The sequence below is a fragment of the Carcharhinus amblyrhynchos genome, chromosome 20 (genome assembly GCF_965287045.1).
Source record: "Carcharhinus amblyrhynchos chromosome 20, sCarAmb.v2.hapA, whole genome shotgun sequence".
NCBI lineage: Eukaryota > Metazoa > Chordata > Chondrichthyes > Carcharhiniformes > Carcharhinidae > Carcharhinus > Carcharhinus amblyrhynchos.
The window spans coordinates 39,413,018-39,435,874 of NC_137343.1; the positions used below are offsets into that span (position 1 = coordinate 39,413,018).

General features: G+C 44.8%; 1 protein-coding gene across 1 annotated transcript in view; it reads right to left on the reverse strand.

The window, feature by feature from the left end:
• kremen1 (kringle containing transmembrane protein 1) overlaps window positions 1-22,857 on the reverse strand; it is a 162,261-nt gene that overhangs the window by 105,269 nt on the left and 34,135 nt on the right. Inside the window, exon 2 of the mRNA XM_080208431.1 lies at window positions 13,011-13,173. Within this exon, the coding sequence (XP_080064557.1) occupies window positions 13,011-13,173 (163 nt within the window). The remainder of the gene's footprint in view (window positions 1-13,010; window positions 13,174-22,857) is intronic.

A 22,857-nucleotide genomic window follows, 5' to 3' on the forward strand; every position in this document is an offset into this window, starting at 1 on the left:
CGAAGTCACCTTCCATGTGACTGTGACTATAGCAAACTACTTGTTATCTTTGAACCCTGTCTGTTACTCTATTTACCAACTTCATCCCTCACCTTTGACACCGTCTCAGGCTAATTCAGACGATCCCTATTTGACACCAGGTTGAATCACAAACCCTCTTGCCCGTAGAGGGTATAGCTCACTACTAGGGTATTTGACTGCAGATCAAGTGGTCTCTGGTTCAAATCCAGGTGCTCCCTTAATTTTGAGGTGGCACAGTGGTTAGCACTACTGCCTCACAGTTCCAGGGACGTGGGTTCGATTCCCAGCTTAGATCATGGACTGTGCAGAGTTTGCACATTCTCCCCATGTCAGCGTGGGTTTCCTCCACCTGCTCTGGTTTCCTCCCACAGTCCAAAGATGTGTGAGTTAGGTTCATTGACCATGCTAAATTTCCCCTTAGTATCCCGGGATGTGTAGGTTAGAGGGATTAGTGGGGTGAATATGTGGGGTAACGGGGATAGGGCCTGGGTGGGATTGTTGTCAGTGTAGACTCATTGGGCCAAATGGCCTCCTTCCGCACTGCAGGGGTTCTATTCTATAACATTGTCCTGGCTATTCCTGTCTCAGCCAAGTGCTGCTGGAACCCTCGTCCATGACTTGGTTACTTCCAGTCACAATGGTCCAGTTGCTCTCTGACAATTTTCTTAAATGTTTTGCATTCAATTGATTCATTGGCCAGTGGCAACAGTTTCTCTTGATCAGGCTGGTTGAAACTGCTTAGAATTTCAAAACCTCCCTTTGAGCATCATTGTCATCACTGAGAACATGCCCCTGTCTACATCAAGGGGGACAAAGTAGAAATGGACGAAAGCTTCAAGTTTTTAGTTCTCCAAATCACCAAAAACCTGTCCTGGTCCCTTCATGCCGACCCTACAGTTAAGAAAGGCCATCATTGCCTCTGCTTTCTCAGAAGGCATGTCAGCTACAGCTCTCACCAATTTTTACAAATGCATAGAAAGCATTCGTCCTGGTTGTATCACAGCTTGGTATGGCTTCTGCTCTGCCTAAGACTGCAAGACACTAGCCCAATCCATTATGCAAACCGGTCTCCCATCCACTGACTTTGTCTACACTTCTCATTGCCTCGGCAAAGCAGCCAACATAATTAAGGACCCCAAGCACCGGACATTCTCTCTTCCACCTTCTTTTGTTGGTAAAAAGATACAAAGGTCTGAAATCGTGTACAACTGACTCAAGAATAGCTTCTTCCCCGCTGCCATCAGACTTTTGAATGGACTTAGCCTGCATTAAGTTGGTCTTTCTCTACACCCCAGCTTTGATTGTAACACTACAGTCTGCACTGTCTCGTTTCCTTCTCTATGAATGGTATGCTTTGTCTGTATAGTACACAAGAAACAATACTTTCATTGCATACATATGGCAATAATAAATCAAATCAAATGTTTAAAAGAAATGTTTTGTTAGTCTGAGCAAAGAAATGGCAAATATCAAAAAAGGCGAGGAACGAGTAAAACAACTTTATGTAACACATCTCACAACCTTAATTATTCCAAAGTATTCAGAGCCAATGAAATTAGTTGGAAGTGCAGTCAATGCAAAATGCAAAATGCAAAATGCAAAAAGCCAATCAGCGCACAGGAAGCTTCCACAAGCAACGAGAAAAGAACAAGGTGGTTTGTTTTATGTCGATTGAGGGGTAAATATTAACCATAACAATTCCCATCTTCTCCTTTGAAATAATGTTGCAGGATCTCTCACATCCAGCTGGGAGTCAGAACAGTTCAGAGATCATCAGCGGGCGCTGCAATCTTCATAGAATCCCTACAGTGCAGAAGGAGGCCATTTGGCCCATCGAGTCTGCACCAGCAACAATCCTACCCAGGCCCTATCCCCATAACCACACATATTTACCCTGCTAATCCCTCTGGCATCAAGGGGCAATTTATCACGGCCAATCCATCTAACCTGCACATCTTCCGAATGTGGGAGGAAACTGGAGCACCCGGGGGAAACCCACGCAGACACCGCGGTGTGTTATCAGGGGCACTGGCATGAAGAAACTGTGGCAGTGCCAGTTTGCAAAGAGCGATGAGGTAAGCTGAGAATTAAGCAGCTGATCCAGTTCAAGGTTACAATCAAATAGTTATTTTGCTGCATATTGATGACATCTACAGTTTCTTTGCATGATAAACTGTCACAAGCAATCCAGCCTATATCTGGTACCCATGTCTCATACAGCTGGAAGCAAAGGCTTATATGCAAGAAGTTTACATTTATTTATTAGTGTCACAAGTAGGCTTACATCAACACTGCAATGACGTTACCGTGAAAATACTCTAGTCGCTCCAGTGCTGTTCAGGTTCACCGAGGGAGAATTTAGAATGACTAATGCATCTAACCTGCACATCTTTCAGACCATGGAGGGAAATCGGAGCATCTGGAGGAAACTCACATGGGGACAACATGCAGACTCTCTACAGACAAACCGGGAATCAAATCCTGGCACTGTGAGGCAGCACTCCAAACCACTGTGCCACCATGAGGTCCATTACAAAGACTGCATCTTTAAAATTGTTCAGAGGTACCACATGCCCTTCCCGCATCTAACGGGAGCATAACATTCCAACTATTGTGCCTCTGCTGACATTTTGAAAGAGCTATCAAATCAGTCCCACTTTTTCCTGCTCTCTCCCTATATCCCTACACGTTGATGCCCAACAGAGATTTATCCAATTCCCTTTGGAAAGCTATTATTTCACTAGCTTCCATTATCCTTTTAGGTGACGTATTCCACAGCATAACAATTCATTCCAACCATTTATTTTCCCTCGTGTCACCTCTGGTTCTTTAGCCAATTACCTTAAAATTATACCCAAGAAATTCATCATGTAGGGAACAGTGGCGCCGTTACAATCCCAAACCTCCATAGCACAAGCTCACTATTTCAGTAACGTCACAAAAGTACCCTGCAACAAGAGTGGACTGCAATTAAATTTAAGTGGATCAAGTACAACAATTTAATCAACCATTTGAAAGATGCTTGAATACATTTCAAGAACTATGTTGCTGTCATGTTCAGTTCGGCTCACTTTGGACGGGACAGAACAAAACAAACCCAACATTGTTATTCAGGTGGTGGTGGAACGACCGTGCATCTCATTAATTAAATGCATTAACAAATGCAAAATGTATCAATATTAATGAGAACACTGTTGGTACTTCATATCTACGTGGTACATTCCTTTGCCCCCAAAGCACATCAAGCTTGCAGCTTAGCTAACTGGAGATGGGTTGAATGTTAACCAGCTTTACAGAGTTAACGTGTGACATGAGGCAGAATGCTGTTATTGGTGCTGCTGCAAAATCCATGTTCAACTTCAGTGCAGTGGTTCAATTAGTTCAAGGCAATATTACGTTTGAAAGAATGAATGGCCATTTACACGCATGGCCAGCAGGGTCCCACTCCAATGCTGGACCAGCTTGGCAGAATGATGTGAGAAGTCCATTACATTGTGGTTCCTGCAGCCAATTTCCCCCTGCAATATCAGATTTGGTTATCTTTTATATCACGGTTGATGGTGGAGGAAGGAAGAATAGTTAGTTTATTTATTAGTGTCACAAATAGGCTTACATTCACACAGCAATGAAGTTACTGTGAAAATCCCCTATTCACCACAATCTGGCGTTGGTCAGGTACGCTGAGGGAGAATTTAGCATGGCCAATGCACTTAACCAGCACATCTTTCGGACTGTGGAAAGAAACTGGAGAAAATCCACACAAACAGAACATAAACACTCCTCACAGACAGTGTCCCAAGCCAGGAGTTGAACCCAAGTCCTTGGCACTGTGAGACAGCAGTGCTAACCATTGTACCACTGTCCTGCCCCTTCGAAAGAGAAGGCAGAGAGAGAGAGAGAGCGAGAGGAAGACTGGGCAGGATTTTCTGCACCCCTCCCCCATCCCCTCACAGTGTGTCTTGCAATGGCGGAGGTGGCCTGCCATTGACCATCAGTGGGATCTTCCAGTCCCACCGCTGTCAGCTGGTTTTTCCCATCATTGGCACTGTCCATTGCTGAGGAACCCATGACAGAGGGATATCGATGCCAGGATGGGAAAATCTGCCTCTGGGAACAGCTGGAAATTACAGACACTGCGTGGAAGAAGCATCCATTTTCACTGCTGACCAGTGAAGCAAGTTCAAAACACCTGCAATGCATTAATATAAACTTTTCATATCAACCAACCTTACAGTTCTGAGCAGCGGTTAGAGGTATATCACATTTTTCGTGACCACAAGACATCTCAAAATGCTTTGTAGTCAATGAAATGCTATTGATGTGCAGTCACTGTTGAGTGTAGGAAATGTAAGTGAATTTGCACACAGCAAGCTCACACAAGCAGCAATATGATCATGGCCAGATAATCTGTTGTTTCCCGTGATGTTGAGAGACAGATGAAAGAGTGACAATGTAGTGCCAGCAACACAAGCACTGTGACTCAGTCAAGCATGAATACAATCAGGTGTCTTGTATGCAACATCAATAAGACTTCACTGCGCTATTTGCAGAGCATGAATTGTAGTTGTCTAAATACTATTGTTACACTGCTAAATCTAGCCAACTCCATAGCCCTGTTTTGATTGGACTTATTTCACATGTATTGGTTACAGTGAAAAGTATTGTTTCTTGTGCACTATACAGACAAAGCATACCCTTCATAAAGGAGGAAGGGAAAAGGTGCAGAATGTGGTGTTACTAGGGTAGGGTGTAGAGAGAGATCAACCTAACATAAGGTAGCTCCATTCAAATGTCTGATAGCAGCAGTGAAGAAACTGTCCTTGAGTCGGTTGGCACATGATCTCAGACTTTTGTATCTTTTTCCCAACAGAACAGTGTATGTCTGGGGTGCATGGGGTCCTTGATTATGTGGGCTGCTTTTCTGAGGCAGCTGGAAGTGTAGACAGAGTCAGTGGATGGGAGGTTGGTTTGTATGATGAACTGGGCTGTTCACAATCCTTTGTAGTTTCTTGAGATCTTGGGCAGAGCAGGAGCCATAACAATCTGTGATACAGCCAGAAAGAATGCTTTCTATGGCGCATCTGTAAAAATTGTTGAGAGCCTTAGCAAAATTTCCTTAGCCTTCTGAGAAAGCAGAGGCGTTGGTGGGCTTTCTTAACTAATAGTGTCAGATTGGAGGGACCAGGACAGATTGTTGGCGATCTGGACACCTAGAAACTTGAAGCTCTCGACAATTTCCACTTCATCCTTATTAATGCAGACAGGGGCACATCCTTCACTAGGTTTCCTGAAGCTGATGACTATTTCATCTTACTGCCATTGAGGGAGAGATTATTGTCATTGCAGCAGATTCTCTGTCTCTTTCCTGTACTCCATTTCATCATTGTTTGAGATCCAACCCACTACGTTGATGTCATCAGCAAACTTGAAAATTGAATTGGAGGGGAATTTGGCCACACAGAGGTGTAGAAGCATAGTAAGGGGCTGAGGGCCCTATAGGTGCGGCATCACCTGCCATTTGGCAAGTCTTGGAGACAACACTACTACCTACAGTTCAACTATTCTTCATAGGTACACCTTTTGGAACTTCCCCACAATTCTGAGCATTTTGGCCACTCAAGCGTTTTGCAAACATCTATTTGTCAAAATCAATATTAAGCTAATCCTGACGTCCTTCCTCCCTGCAAATGTACATTAAAAATAGCGGACTAGATAAGCACCGGAATAATAGACAATAAGAGGGCAAGATGTATTCGTCAGAAAACTTTAAAGGAAGATGTTAAAATAAATGGATTAACTTCTTCACTAAAATGTCAGATGGATGACTTTGATCGGAAGCAGCAATCCATCGATGACAGCATAACTCAGAGAGCAGCACTCTTTTGTTATTATGAAGGTCATGGTTTCAAGCCCCACTGCAGAACTCCAGCACATATTTTAAGCTGGCCCTACTGAGACATGCTAAAACAAAGGCAAAATACTGCAGCTGGAAAAAATCTGAAAAAAATAAAGCAAGAAATGCTGGAAACGTGCAGCAGGTCAGGCAGCATCTGTGGAGAGGGGAACAGAGAGTTAATAGACCTGTGACTTTTCAACACAATTGGGAAAAGTTAGAAATGTAAGGAGGTTTTGAGCAAAAGGTCACATCTTCTGCAGATATATCTCTGTTTCTTTACTTGTCCCCTTTCTACACACTTTAGCAATGAACCATCAATCTATTTGTCACTTAATCTTTCCTTCTCTCCGCACTATCGCAGACTTTCCCTTCTGTTCTTTCCCAGCCTCCCCACCTTCTGTTCTTTTCATTTGCACAAAACCCTACTACATTTTTAATACACGTCTGGTTTCATTGAAAAGTCACAGACTGAAATATTGGACAGCATTTTAAAATGTATTCAATCGTGTCACATGTAGGCTTACATTAACACTGCAATGAAGTTACTGTGAAAATCCCCTAGTTGCCACACTCTTCGGGTACACTGAGGGAAAATTTAGCATGGCTGATGCACCCGAACCAGCATGTCTTTTGGATTGTGGGAAGAAACCAGAGCACCCGGAGGAAACCCTTGCAGGCATGGGGAGAGCGTGCAGACTCCACACAGACAGTGACCCAAGTTGGGAATCGAACCTGGGACTCTGGTGCTGAGAGACAGCAGTGCTAACTACCCCAGTCTGGCAGTCCCCCAGCAGGTTTGCAGGTGATGGACCCAAAATAATTATACAAAAGTCCTTCCCTCCGCCGCTTTCAACCTGGCTACAATTTTACAGGCAGTGGGGAGGGGGGGGTCATGTGGGTGGGGTGAGGGAGCGAGGTATAAGGCAATCATGCTATTCTTCACCCGATTCGTAAGTGCCCAGCCAAGGCTGCACCCAACCCCATTCCCCTCCTGAATATCATCTCACTTCTAGTTCCCACCCATCTTGATAACTCTCAGCAACAACACCCCCCTCCCCCAAGTGCTCCCTCTCCTGGCCCAATCGGGAGCCTTAGCTGTACCTGACACTTGGTTCTGTCGGAGTTGGTGCAGTGCCAGCAGTGGCCACCACCTCCCCTGATGGCGCTGTTGGGACAAGAGAGCTGCCGGCCAATCAGATTGGCCAACAACTCTCTGAGGCAGTACTTCCGCCCCAGATGAGGGCAGAAGAACCGCCTTCAGCCAATCAGCACCCGACAGGGCCTTAGCCATCAACAGCGGCTTTGTGTTCCCCACCGACTGTTCCACTGGTGAGGAGGGAAGAACCACCATCTAAAATACTCTGGGTTAACTCAGTTTCTGTCTCCACAAACGCTGCCAGAACTTCTAAATTTCCAGCATTTTCTGCTTTGATGGCACCACACCATCTTCTTTTAAATGAAGACTTAAATAAAGGCTTAGATCTCCCAGTTCTGCCCATCGCAGGAATCGTCGCAGTCGGGACGAATAATTTGACAGACCAGCGAAAGGTCTGTTGACTGAGGGTGGGAATTCTCTGTCCAGCGATGGACGGGACTGGAAAATCCTGCCCAAAGACTCTGTCTCCAGGTGGCATAAAAATCCCTCTTTCAAAGAGCAGGAGAGTCCTATCAATATTCATCCTTCAACTAACAACACCAAAAACTGTTCATTTTATCACTTGTTACATTTGTCATTTATGAGACCTTGCTGGTGCACACATTAGCTGTTGGGCGTGCCTCTCTAACAATGGCTACGCTACTTAAATCGTAATTCATTGGCTAGGAAGATCTTTGGGCCATTCTCTTTCACATTACTACTAAATGTTATGAGTAAAGATTTGAGTATAATTTCCGCAGAAACCCTAGGTACAATAAATATAGGGCTGGATTCTCCAACCTCACCCAGAGGGGCACAGTGGCTAGCACTGCTACCTCACAATGCCAGGGACCCGAGTTTGATTCCTGGCTTGGATTACTGTACGTGTGAAGTTTGCACGTTCTCCCCGTGTCTACGTGGGTTTTCTCCGGGTGCTCCGGTTTCCTCCCACAATTCGAAAAATGTGCTGGTTAGTTGGCTTGGCTGTGCTAAATTCTCCCTCAGTGTACCCGAGCAGGTGTCAAGAGTGTGGCGGCTAGGGGATTTTCACAGTAACTTCATTGCAGTGTTAAAATAAGTGTACTTGTGACTAATTAATAAACTGAAACTAACTAAGCTGGGATTCTACAGTCCCGCTGCAGTGAACAGAGATTTCACAGACAATGGTGGCAGGGCATGAATGGTCGGAGAATTCCAAATATAGTTTAGTCAAAAGAACAGTACAGAATGAGACTCTTGGTTAACAAATTTTATTGAACGTACTTTCTGATGTCAGCGCTATTGGCTAATCAATCTCTACATAATGCACAGTCCCTGAAGATTATAGTGTTAGAGATGCTTGTTGCTCCCTTCACTTTGATGTTTCCCACTCGTCTAACGAGTCCAATACTGCATTGATTACAAAATTTCCAGTCGATGTACTTAATTTATCAGCTCATTAATATTCATAAGTCATTACAATTGGACGAAATAAAGTGCCTACCTCAGTTGAAAAAAACTGAATTTATTTTATAAAAAAGTAATCTGTAGGGATTAGTCATACACTTTAAGTGTTTTTAAACTCCAGGTTTTGAAGTGTGTTTTATGTTGGTCTAATTGAGGGGCTGGGTTTTTGGCACAGGCTCTTCCTTCAATCACACTAGCAGCGTCAAACACTCCCAAATCAGGACCATCGCGTACTGTTAGATAGAAAGCCATCAGCTCAGTCCTGACGATGAGATCAAATTCCAATGGAAATGGAAACTGAATTTCTTTTGGACGGATGTCTGAAGCTGTACACTTGATTGGCAATATGAAGAACGTATTCAAATATTAGTCAGTCAGTCCCAATCTCAGTTAGGCACCCCCATTGAGACATTTTCCATTTCTCACAACAGTCAATCTATGGGGTGGGATTTTACAGCCTCGCTCAGGCGAGACTGGAAATTCCTGCCCAACGTCAACGGAGATTTCCGTTGTCAGACCCTTGCCCACTCCAATCCTGGGCGGGTGAGGTGGTAGAGTTCCGGCCATGGTGTCTATGTTTGAGATTGCCAATTTAACAGTATAATTCCATCTACTGGGAAGTGGATAGACGCTCCTTTTTGCACAGCTCGCACAGGAACTATACAGAACGGACCATCACCCCATTAATCTGAGCCTCCAGTCTGCTCACTCATCCAAGCCCATTTTTTTATTGCCAGTGTTGCATTTGAATTGAAAAAAAAAGTCTGTCAATCAAGCATTTAAACTCATTTCATGCCAAAGAAAATTTGAATGCGTAGGCACAAATCAGAAGAGAATTTCAGGTATGAATATATAGCACATATTGTTCACGATAATGTTTCCCTGCATCACTTTCTTTACCAGTTCAGATGAAGGGTTAGGCATGGAACATTAACTTGTCACTTCTCTCCACAGATGCTGACAGGCCTGTTGAGGGCTTTAAACTAAATTGTGTGTTTGTATGGGTTGGGGGAGGGGGGTTGGCAGGGAGTGGGGGCAGAGTGGAGGGGGATGGTGGCCGGTGTGGGGGAGCTATCAAGTAAAAAGAGATGTGGTAAATTAAACGCAAAGGACAAGACAATAGTATAGAGTAGCGACATGGGTAATGATAATCAGAGCGTGGCAGGAAAGAGACAGAGTGTACCAATGTAAGTTTATTTATTAATATCACAAGTAGGCTTACATTAACACTGCAATGAAGTTACTGTGAAAATCCCCTAGTCGCCACACATTCTGGCACTTGTTCCGAGTACACTGAGGGAGAATTTAGCATGGCCAATGCACTTAACCAGCACGTCTTTTGGACTATGGGAGGAAACCGGAGCACCCAGAGGAAATCCACGTAGACACGGGGATAACTGTGCAAACTCCACACAGTGACCTAAACTGGGATTCGAGCCCGGGTCCCTGGCAGCAGTGCTAACTACCAGGAGGTTCATCACAAAGATTGCACCTTTGCAATTGTTCAGAAGCACCACATACCCTTCCCACATCCAATGGGAGCACAAGATTCCAACCATTGTGCCTCTGCCGACATTTTGAAAGAGCTATCCAATCATTCCCACTTTTCCCTGCTCTCTCCCTATGTCCCTACACGTTTATGCCCAACAATTCCCACAGTGCTAACCACTGTGCTGCCGTGCTGTCCCTTAGAGCGCGCTTGCAAACAGATACAGCCAGAGCTTGTAAATACAGTAAAAAGACGGAAATAAAAATCTGAATGTGCTTTGTATTCATAACAAAACAAATGAATTGTCAGTGCAAGCAGAAATATATATGTATGACCACCACAGTTATAAGATGATCAAGGCTGGAGCCTGAACTTTCAAGGGTACTTGACATTTCAGAAGGACAGGGAGCTCAGTAAAGATGATGGCGTAGCTACGAACGATATTAGTACAGCAGTGAGAGACAATCTTCGTTCCAAAGATCAGGATGTCGAATCAGTTTGAGTAGAGCTAATGAATAACAAAGGTCACCTGTGGGAATAGTTTATAGATCCCTGAACAGTAACTAGATGGTAAGGTGGATATGCAGGAAGAAATAATGGTGGCTTCTAAGGAAGACATAGCAATAATCATGGGGGATTTTAATCTACATATAGATTGGATGAATCAGATTGGCACAGGTAGCAAAGAAGATCAGCTCACATAGTGTTTTTGGGAAATTTTCTCAGAGCAGAACATTCCAGAATTAACCAGAGAACAAACTTTGGTGGCACAGTGTCACAGTGGTTAGCACTGCAGCCTCACAGTACAAGGGATTCCAGGTTCAAGTCCAGCCTTGGGTGACTGTGGGGAGTTTGCACATTCTCCCCATGTGTTTCCTTCGGGTACTCCAATTTCCTCCCACATTCCCAAGATGTGCAGGTTTGGTTGCTTGGCCATGCCCCTTAGTGTCAGGGGGATTAACAGGGTAAAGGCATGAGGTTACAGGGATAGGGCCTGAGTGGGATTGTTGTCAGTGCAGGCTCAATGGGTCAAATGGCCTCCTTCTGCATTGTAGGGGTGAGTTGATGATTCTACCCACTTTGGGAAGAACAGAAACTCAACATATTATTTAACTGGAGAGAAGTTTGAACTGCGCAGTACAGAAGGATCTGAGTGTCCTAGCTCATGAGTCACAAAAGGTGAGTGTGCAGGTACAATGATTGATTAGGGAGGCAAATGGAATGTTATTGCATACAGCAGGGGGAATGGAATATAAAAGTAGAGGTGTTTTGCTACAATTATACTAGGCTTTGGTGAGACCATCTCTAGAGTATCGTGTATGGTTTTGGTCCTCTTACTTGAGAAAGGATATAATTGCATCAGAAGCAGTTCAGAGAAAGTTCACTTGACTCATCTTTGGACAAAAGGGTTAATTTATGAGGAAAGGTTAGACAGGTTGAGCCTTTATCCAGTGGAGTTCAGAAGAATGAGCGGTGATCCTTTTGAAACAGATAAGATTCTCGGGGGTCTTGATAAGATGGATGCTAAAAGGATGTTCTCTCTTGTTGGGCAGACCAGAATTCAAGACAGTTTGCAAATTCACATTCTCCTATTTAAAATGGAGAGCATCAGTTTGTGGGATTCTCTTCTCCAGAGATCAGTGGAAGCAGGGCCATTGAATAATTTTAAAGCGGGAAGGTGTTGGTCCTGGTGGTGTTATTCCTAGACTATTAATCCAGGTACTCAGCTAATGCTCTGGAGACCCGGATTAGATTCCTGCCACAGCAGATAGTGGAATTTGAATTCAAAAGAATATCTGGAATTAACAATCTACTGATGACCATGAAACCATTGTTGATTGTCAGAAAAACCCATCTGATTTGCTAATGTCCTTTAAGGAAGGAAATCTACCATCCTTACCTGGTCTGGCCCACATGTGACTCCAGATCCACAGCAATATAGTCGGCTCTCAAATACTCTCCAAGGGCATTTAGGGATGGGCAATAAATGCTGGCCCAGCCAGCAACCCCCATGTCCCACAAGTGAATAAAAAAAAAAAATTCTTGGTTGGCAAAGGTTAGATGGGATAGACAGGAAAATGAAGTTGTAAGTGGGGGCCCAATCAGGAATCTTGTCAAATAGTGGAAAAGGCTTGAGGGGCTGAATGGCCTACTCCTGCTCTTAATTCACCTGTTCACATGTTTCCGCAAATCTGTTTCCAGATTTCCGCCATCTGCTAGTACTCTGTATTTTTTTTAAATACTTGTTCATCTGGAGTCAATAAAACATCATTTTCCAGTGATGACAGGAAGTTTGTCATCACAAAGAGCAGTGGGAATCCAGAATTATGTTCTGCCATAAAAACTGTTGAGGCTGAGGGCCCAAATGAATATTTTAAAACAGAGATTGACAGACTTTTGCTAAATAAAGGGTATGTTCCTGTTCTTTCTTAAGATGTCGAGCCACCTTCTCGAACCACTGTAGCCCATGTAGTGTAGGTACACCACAATGCTGTTAGGATGGAGTTCCAGGATTGTGACTCAGTGGTAGTGAGGGAATGACGATATAGCTCCAAATCAGGAAGGTAAGTGCCTTGGAGGGGAACTTGCGGGAAGTGGTGTTCCCATGCACCAGCTGCCTTGTCCTTCTACATGGTAGTGGTCATAGATTCGGAAGGTGTGGTCAAAGAAGTGTGTGTTTTGTAGATGTTTCACACTGCTGCCACTGCGCGTTGGTGCTGGAGGGATTGAATCGCTAACGTGATGGATGGAGTGCTGATCAAGTGGGCTGACCTTGGGGGTCAGGAGGTGAGTTACTCACCACAGAATTCCCAGCTGCTATTAAGGAGATAGAAGCTAAGGTTTTAGTGGAGTTAAGATGCAGATTAGCCATGATCTGACTGAATGGCAGGACAGCTATGAGGGTCAAAATGGTACGCTCCTTGTTCCTGTGTATAGTTCTGTAAGGAAACCGCACTGATTTAGAAACCTCCATATATACAGGACAAAGGAGCACAAAGGGTTAAAGGTAGACCATCCATTACCTGCAATAGTTATGATTCCCTAGGCCTCCTTCTCCATTGGGATACTTGAGGGTGTTGTAAGGGTGCTGGAAGGTTTCATTCCAGTACAAGCAGGGCTTTCCTCCTTGGTGTGAGGTTCGATTCTGGCAGCCTCTGTAGTCAGCACCGTTGGCAGTGTAGCACTCTGTAAGTGACACACAAAGAAACTTGATAAACCACTTGCATAAGTCCTTTTGAGAGCTCGGTTCCCCAGTTCTGACGCCAGCAACGTCAATTTTGCTTTGCTTTTGAAGAAGTCCAATTTATTTTCCCAAATTGTTACACAACAACGCAGCAACAGGTAGAGATTAGTCTTTTTAAAAAAGGGTTCTATTTAGAATAGGGCACCATTAATATCCAACAACACTACTCACTTAAACCAACAGAATTTCTGATTTGAAATTTCTTCAATGATTTTTATTTGAACTAACAGTTCATAAAGAATTTAAGGACATTCTTTTCCTCATTTTGTTCCAGATTTTGCCATGGAAAAATATGGAGTCAGGGACTCGGGTTCAATTCTGGCTTTTGGTGACTGTGTGTGTAGTTTGTATGTTCTCCCCATGTCTGCTTGGGTTTCCTCCCACAGTCTGAAGATTTTGCTTTATTATTGTCACATATATTAGTGAAATGTACTGTTTCTTGTGAGCTATACTTTCAGGGGAATCGTAGTGGGAGGGAGGTGGACCATGTAAAGATCTGTTGATCTCGAGCAGGATTTTCAGGTTTTGGGGTGAGTGCAGGCGGAAAACCAGAAAATCCAGTCCCTAATTCGATTTTTTTCAAATTAAAAAATCTCATTTGCTGAGGTGGGAATTGAACCTGAGTCCCCAGAACATTACCCCAGTTGCTGCATTACTAGCCCAGTGACAATACCACTATACCACCATCTCTCACTAAAAAGTAATTATGGCCAAACCACTTTTTATTTCTTTGAATACCATTTGGAGAGGCAGAATGCTGTAGGCAGCAGACATGTGGTAACAGCCCTGTTAGCATTAAGAGGGCAAGCCATATCTGGGCAAGTTAAGATATGATGTGGGTGTGGCGCTCATTGGCAGACATTTAGAATTAGTACTGCTTTGCTAATGATGCTGCTAGCCTCTCATTGGGTAATTTTCACCCTCTTACCCTGGCTTTACCATCCTGGTTATCGAAAGGGAATTAATATTATACATATATATGATAACCCCCCCCCCAGGTCATGCATGGGGAAATCACTGATTGACCTCATGTAGGACTCATTGAATACAAACTCCCTGGGGATTGGTTATTACCCAAGCAGGTGGAGCCCTGTATAAAGCAGACCCCTGAGTGGGTACATTATTGCATTGACCCGGTTGGGATCTGTTTGTATTCACCACAGGCTTGTGGTTTTGCTTTACTTTATTTTGTGCAATAAAGCACTGTTCCTTTACTGCTGACTCCTAGAGTTAATATACATATAATTTTTAATTTGTTCACAGCATGTGGGTGTTGTCAGTTAGACCAGTATTTATTGCCAATCCCTAATTGCCCTTGAGAAGTTGATGGTGAGCTGCCTTCTTGAACTGTTGCAGCCCATGTGCTGTGGGTACACCCATAGTGCTGTTAGGCAGGGAGTTCCAGGATTTTGACCCAGCAACAGTGAAGGAAGGGTGATATATTTCCAAGTCAGAATGGTGAGTGGCTTAGAGTGGAATTTGTAGGTGGTCGTGTTCCCATCTGCTGCCCTTGTCCTGCTAGGTGGGGAGAGGTTGGAAGTTTGGAAGGTGCTGTCAAAGGGAGCAGTGCATCTTGTAGATGGTGCACACTGCTAGCAGAGGGGGCGAATGTTTGAAAAACTTAGAAAGGAAAACAATAGCCAAGGTTACGGGGAAAGAGAAGGAGAGCGGGACTAATTGGATAGATCTTTCAAAGAGCTGGTAGAGAAACAATGGCGCACACAGCAGACAACAACTGGTCTGGGCACCCTGGCAAGAGATTGGAACTGTAAATATGTTTGGAATGTATTACACAATTCACTTGCCATACATTTCCTAATCAAAACAAAAAGGCTGAAAGAAGGGTTGTTTCCCGCCAGCAATTAATTAATTCAATTGGTAAAATGTGCCAATTAGCCTGGCAGACCATGTACTTAATACACCAGCACCCCTTGTTACATCAGATTTAGAATTTACAGGATAGAAACTGATTATTCAACCCAACCAGTCCATGCTAGTCTTCATGCGCCACCTTAGCCTGTTAATATGCTCAGGATTTGCTCTTTAGATGCACTCGTATCACTCAATACACCTCACTGGAAAGGCTGACTCAAGAACAACTGAATTCTTCATTTAAATGTGAGCTCCCACTAAATTTCTGGTTCTCTTTGAAAATTCTTGCAACGTTCCACTGTCAGTGCAGTTGAGAGAAGAAGGTTGCTCAGCAGTCATTAAAATCAGCATAGTACTTAGGAAAATAGAATCACTGCAGAAGGAGGCCATTCAGCCCATCATATCTACATCAGCTCTCCGATACAGCATCTTACCTAGGCTCCATCCCAGTAACCCCAAGTATTTATCCCTATACGTCTTGGGACATTAAGGGGCAACTTATCATTGCTAATCCATCTAACTACACATCTTGGGACACTAAGGAGCAACTTAGCATGTCAATCCATCCAACCTGCACACTTTTGGACTGTGGGAAGAAACTGGAGCACCCAGAGGAAACCCACGCGGACATGGGGAGAACGTGTAAACTCCACGCAGACAGTGGCCCAAGCTCAGGGACTCGGGTTCAATTCCGGCTTTTGGTGACTGTCTGTGTGGAGTCTGCAAGCTCTCCCCACGTCTGCTTGGGTTTCCTCCGGGTGCTCCGGTTTCCTCCGACAGTCCGAAGATTTTGCTTTACTATTGTCACATATATTAGTATACAGTGAAATGTGTTGTTTCGTGTGCACTATACTTTTAGGGGAATTGTAATGGGAGGGAGGTGGACCACGTGAAGGTCTGTTGACCTCGAGTGGGATTTTCCGGTTTTGGGGTGAGTGCAGGCAGAAAACCGAAAAATCCCGTCCCTAATTCGATTTTTTTTAAATTAAAAAATCTCATTTGCTGTGTTGGGATTTGAACCCAAGTCCCCAAAACATTACCCTGGTTGCTGCATTACTAGCCCAGTGACAATACCACTCTGCCACCATCTCACACTACAAAGTAATTATGGCCAAACCACTTTTCATTTCTTTGAATACCATATCCTGTACTGGACTATACTGCAATCAATGGCAAATAAATACTCAGCATATTGCTCAAGAAAGCACTGGTTTCTTCTTTAATGAGCGAACCAATAGTGGTACCACAGGTGGCACGATGTTGACTCCTGGTGGGTGTACTTTGCCTCAGATGTGTGACACCTAAACCCTCGCATCTTCCCACAGAAGGAGCCAAGATGCTGTTCGATTCCAGGGTCTCACTGCCAAACCATGGGCCTGTCACCTCCTCAAGCTGTGCATTGCGAGTAACCAGCCAGGGTGATGTAAATCGGGAGTGCGATGGCTGGAGGGGCTCATGGGGCAGGTGGTACAGAATGGGCCAGATTTCCCACCTTGCAACCCTACCCGGCGATTGCTGCCGGGAGTCCACCTATCAATCGGCCAAGGTTAAGACTGGCTGCGATTCTCCCCGCGGTCAAATAGCTTCCCATGCTTTAGGATGGGAGCTTCCACTGGAATAATAATGGTCACCCTGACAAAGTTCTGACAGGCGCCCTACACCCAGGAAGCAATACTCAAGCAACGAATCAACATTATCAGGAGAGGAGAGCTAGAACCGCGACGGAAAGGAAATGGTAGACAAGAAATAATGACAGTTCTGACGGAAATGTTATTTTCATAGCTGTTAGCTTTAAATGCAACCATGTCAGTCAAATTAAATAGAAATTGTAATAGCTATTGCTTGTCAATGCACTAATAACTCTGCAAAAGGATTTAATTTGATCCATGTTCTATTTTTATCACATCAGTTACCGTTTCGGCTTTTCTGTTAGATTCACATCTGCTCTTTTTAACACAGTTAAACACAGTTATTAACCCGTGATTAACACTCTACGCTGCTTGCTATTTTTGCACAAGCATTAAGCTGTTTGGAGATCAAGTGCATTAAATAATTGGACAGCCGTTTAATGCAAACACGTTAACCAGTGTACTAAAAAGATTGTGCGCGCAGGAAATTAAATCTCTACGCAATTCCACGCGCGTCAGTCTCCCCTGTTTCTAATAAAGAACAAAAAATACAGGAGCCAACAAACGCTGAAGGATTGTCATCCTTTCTTGGCTTGAATGGTTCCACCATTGTCTACTCTCCGTGCTCGGAGAGAGTCCATATTCCGAGATATCAAGACTGCAATTTCTCAGGAGGAGCTTCTTCCAGCATTACTCCCAGCTGAGCACCCAATCATAGGTACACTCTTGACCCGTGGCGCAGTACTTGTTTCTTCAAAAGGAACTCTTCAAAATGCAGCTAATGAAAATACAACAAAACTTACTCCAATTTATAAATCAAAGAAAGGGGAGGCATGGTGGCTCAGTGGTCGGCTGTCTCACAGCACCAGGCCACCAGGTTCAATTCCTGGCTTGGGTCACTGTCTGTGTGGAGTTTGCACATTCTCTCTGCGTCTGTGTGGGCTTCCTCCGGGTGCTCTGGTTTCCTCCCACAGTCCAAAGATGTGCAGGTTAAGTAGATTGGTCATGGTAAATTGCCCCTTAGTGTCGGAGGACTGACTAGAGTAAATGAATGAGGTTATGGGGATAGGCCTGGGTGGGATTGTTGTTGGCGCAGACTAGATGGGCCAAATGGCCTCCTTCTGTACTGTAAGATTCAATGATCGATCTATAAAGGGTTTAATAAAGGAACATCATTACTCCAAACTTGGTGCCTTGCCTGGGCCACTCCAAGCTCTCCACAATTCCACATAGTTTCTTATTTATAGTGAATCGGCTGGTCAGCTGACTATTACTTTACTCTGTAATTGGTTCCATGGTTTACTGGGTCAGCTGACCCTTACATCTTGTTCCCATTGGTCACATTACATCCAATACAAAGTTGTCACCGGTTACATTCTATTAGTAGTAATGTCACTGCGCTAGTATTCCAGAGGCCCAGCCTAATGTCCTGCAAACACTGGTTCAAATCCCACCAGGGAACTTAAATTCTATCAATCTGGAACTAAAAGTATCATCTCAGCCATAATGACCAATAAGCTATCAGTTGTCCAGAAAACCCATCTGGTTCATTATTGCCCCCGGGAAGGAAATCTGCCGTTCTTATGCAGTCTGGCCTACATGTGACTCCAGGCCCACCACAATGTGGTTTAATGTTAACTGCCCTCTGAAAGGGTCAAACAATTCTCTTAATTCATGGGCAATTAGGGACGAGCAACAAAGGCTGACATGAGAGCATTCAGCTCCTCAAACCTATCTAACTATTCAGTTAGATCATTAACTGATTTCTACCTTAACTTGCAAAGGCGAGGCGTGGCCCAGTGGTATTATTGCTAGACTACCTATCCACAAACTCAGCTAATGTTCTGGGGACCTAGGTTTGAATCCCGCCATGGCAAATGGTGGAATTCAAATTCAGTACAATATATCTGGAATTTACTGATGACCATGAAACCATTATCGATTGTTGGAAAAACCCATCTGGTTCACTAACGCTCTTTAGGGAAGGAAATCTGCCATCCTTACCTGGTCTGGCCTACATGTAACTCCAGAGCCACAGCAATGTGGTTGACTCTCAACTGCCCTCCAGGGGCAATAAATGCTGGCCAGTGACACCCATGTCCCTCGAATAAATAAAAAGAAACTAATGTTCCACATCCCTTGATACCCTCGGCTGAAAAAAAAGCCTTTTGAAAGAGACATTTGTTTAATTGCAAAAAGAAAAAAAGACGTAAAATCCATTTACAGAATCATTCCTCGAAAATTGCCTTTTGCAATTTTATTGTAATCTTTCACAAGTTACTGGAAGGAATCTTCTGATAATTTGTCAAAGAATATCGGTTTCAGTCTGAAACCCGATAATCATCTCTCTTGCTGCCCAGTCAAGTTCTCTCTCCAGATTCTCTGGCACTCTGTGTACAGAGGGTCTGAGGATGCGGCTTCCACTGTCACTCTGGTGGGTGGGGCCTGATAGCGCTAGCAACGCTGCCTTTAAAGGGCGTGCCAATCTGCGTTGAAAAGAACCCTCACCCCCCCCCCCCGAAAAAAACACTGGGGACCCCCAACCCACAAGCATATGGACAATACCCTCTCGCGCACACACGTGCACACACATCCAGGAAACACCCCCATCCCAACACATAAGAGGAACCCCCCCCTTATGGAGCTCCACAGAGAACCCGACACTGGCACAGCCCCCTGGCACTGACTTCTAATATCCCCCCCTCCCGGGGGCTACATTATTATTTGTACCCCTGCCAGGCTCCCATTTCTCATGAGCTGTTGTGAAAAACCCTTCACTATATTTGAATTTATTTAATGTGTTTGAAAGAGGTGTCCGCCCATCTCTGCGCCAGAACCTCGTTACTTCTCCAGTGACGGGTAGGGAAAATCTCAGAACAAGAGCTCGCCGCTGAGCTTCTCATTCCCGCAGTCTCAGGTCATTTTCCATCAGTGTTTTATTTTCACCCGTGGTGAACACTGGCTGAAAACTCCCCCCTCTCCTCTTCGCCCCCCCCCCCCAACAAAACCAAGTGGGAGAGAGTTCAAACAATTCTACTGACTCAAAACTGGGCCATCGAGAGGCACCATGCCTCTTGAGGTAGATAGATTTCTGATAGACAAGGGAACTAAGGGTTATGGGGAGAAAGTGGGAAAGTGGAACTGATCCACTTCAGGTCAGCCATGATCTTATTGAATGGCGGGGCAGGTTCGAGGGGCTAGGTGCCTACTCCTGCTCCTATTTCTTATGTTCTCATGCTCCCATGCGCCATCAAGAGGCACCATAGGCCAACAGCAGCAGCAGAATTGTACTCGCAAATACCTTGTAACCTCATGTCCCGGCATATCCCCCACTCTACCATTACCAGCAAGCCAGGGGATCATCCCTGGTTCAAAGAAGAGTGTAGGAGGGCATACCGGGAGTAACAGCAGGTAGACATAAAAATGAGGTGTAAACCTGGTGAAGCTACAGACAGGACTACACTGGCAATATGGAAAGTTTCTCAGGTATGGCCCATCCACTAAATGCAGGAACCATCCTACACATAATCATTAGCAAAGTGATGGAAGGGATCACCCGCAGCCTTATCAAGCAATATTTACTCAGCAATAACCTGCTCATTGATACTCAGTTTGAGTTCCATCAGGGTCACTCAGCTCCTGACTCATTACAGCCTTGGTCCAAACATGGATTAAAAAAAAGCTGAACTCTAGAAGTGGGAGTGACTGTTCTTGACATCAAGGCAGCAGTTGACTGAGTGTGACATCAAGAAGACCTAGCAAAACTGGAGTGAGTGGGAATCGGGGCTAAACTGTCCACTGGGGTCACACGAGCACCAAGGAAGATGGTTGTAGTTGTTGGGAGGTCACTTATCTCAGCCCCAGGGCATTACTGCAGGGGTTCCTCAGGGTAGTGTCCTCGGCCCAACAATCTTCAGCAGCTTCATCAATGATCTTCCCTCCATCATAAGGTCAAAAATAGGGATGTTCGCTGGCAATTTCACAAATTTCAGCACCATTCATGACTCCTTGGATATTGAAGCAATCCATATCCATATCCAACAGAAGCCTGGATAACATTCAGGCCTATTGGGTGACAAGTAATATTTGCACCACACAGGCACCAGGCAATGACCATCCCCAGTAAGGGAGAATCCAATTATCTCCCCTTGACATTCAATGGCATTATCATTACTGATTCCCCCACCATCAAAATTCTGGGGACTAGAATCTGAGCTGGACTAGCCATATTATTACTGTGGCTACAACAGCAAGTAACTCATCACCTGATTACCCAAAGTCTATCCACCATCTACAAGGCACAAGTCAGGAGTAATACTCTCCACTTGCCTGGATGAGTGCAGCTCCAACAACATTCAAGAGCCTTGGCACCATCCAGGATAAAGCAGCCAGCTCAACTGGCACACTTTCCACACTTTCAACGTTCACTCCACCACCGACACACAGTAGCAGCAGTGTGTGCCATCTACAAGATGCACTGCAGCAACTCACCAAAGCTCCTTCAATAGCACCTTCCAAACTCACAACGACTATCAACTAGCAGTACTAGGGCAGCAGAACCTCACCACCTCCAAGTCGTGTGGACTTGGAAACGTATCGCCGTTCCTTTACTGTCACTGGGTCAAGATTCTGGAACTCCCCTCCCTAACAGCGCTGTGGGTGCACCTACTCAAGGCGGCAGTTCACCACCATTTTCTCAAGGATAACTATGATGTGCGGGTTAGGTTGATTGGCTATGCTAAGAAATTGCCCCTTAGTGTCCAGGGATGCGTAGGTTAGAGGGATTAGTGGGTATAATATGTAGGGATACAGGGATAGGGCCTGGGTGGGATTGTGTTCAGTGCAGACTCGATGGGCCGAAGGGCCTTTTTCTGCACCGTAGGGTTCTGTGATTCTATGAACTAAAGATAGGCACTAAATACTGGCCTTGCCAATGACCATCGCATCCTGTGAAAGTATTTTTTAAAAATCTAAATTTTTTTTAAAAGAGTACTGACGTTAGTGAGATGGATAGGGTTAAAATCTCCGCTTGCTGCTATCTGCTAGAACGCTCTGTAAAACAAGTACAAGCAACCTCAGCCCACTTTCCACTCAATGCAAGTTTGAACTTCAAAACCGCTCACAATGCAACAGTAATTGATGTTAAGCTGACCGTCACACTCCAAGGTTAGGAGGCTGTCTGCTGTTGGAAGTGTCACATTAGCAACAAGGAGGTGGGCTAAAAGCAGAAGCGCTTTGTGAATAAATTGTTAACGTTGAAAAACCCATTCCCAGCACCTAGATCCCTCGAGTCTCATCAGAAATACAAAGAAAAATGGCGTACTTAATGGGTCAGCAATAGCGAACTGTGCCAGAAACCTCTCCGTGTTTCTGCGCGGGAGGGTGGCGACATATTGATTGCCCGTAAATTGGAGTTACGGGCCAGGTTCACACCATTTTCTGCTCAACAAATTTACCTCAGTGTCGAACCTTTAGCGAGTCGGCTGTTCCCATCCCCGAGCCTGGGCGAACGGTCTCTGATTCGGTGAGGCTGGCCCTTTAAGGCGCGGAGTTCCAACCTAATTCCGAACTAAAGATGGGGGTGGGGGTGGGTTGCCGGGCCGCGGAGCCATGAAGTCTCCGCTGCCCACACTTGCTGGAAGGACCAATACCTCAGCCTGCTTTCTAGTCTGCGTAATGAGCTCCGAGTCCCTTTTTTTTTTGTCGTTGTATTGTGTTAATTTTAAACGATGGCATCCTGCCCATCTTGCTGCATGGGTGCACATCGCCCCTTGCCAGTCCAAAGCGTTGAGTAATTCTTGAGACAAAAGGTGGCCGAGAGCTCCGGGACCTCGTGTGCGTAGGCTCTCAGCTGGAGGAGGAAGATGACAGAATGGGGAATTGAAAGTTTATGTAGCCGAGGGGGAGAAGCTCGCATTCAGTCAGACAAAATGGGCATTGTTTTCAATTGTGAGTGGCAGCAAAACAGCTTTGACAAACAACGAAGCCCTCCCAAAATGTAATCATAGATTGAATGATCTAAAAAAAAGCCTCTTTCACTTCCCCCTTGGTCACACTGGAACATCCATGAAATGCAGAATAATTAGCACCAGGCCGCCATTGCTATGATGTTTTTAGCTGTTAGAA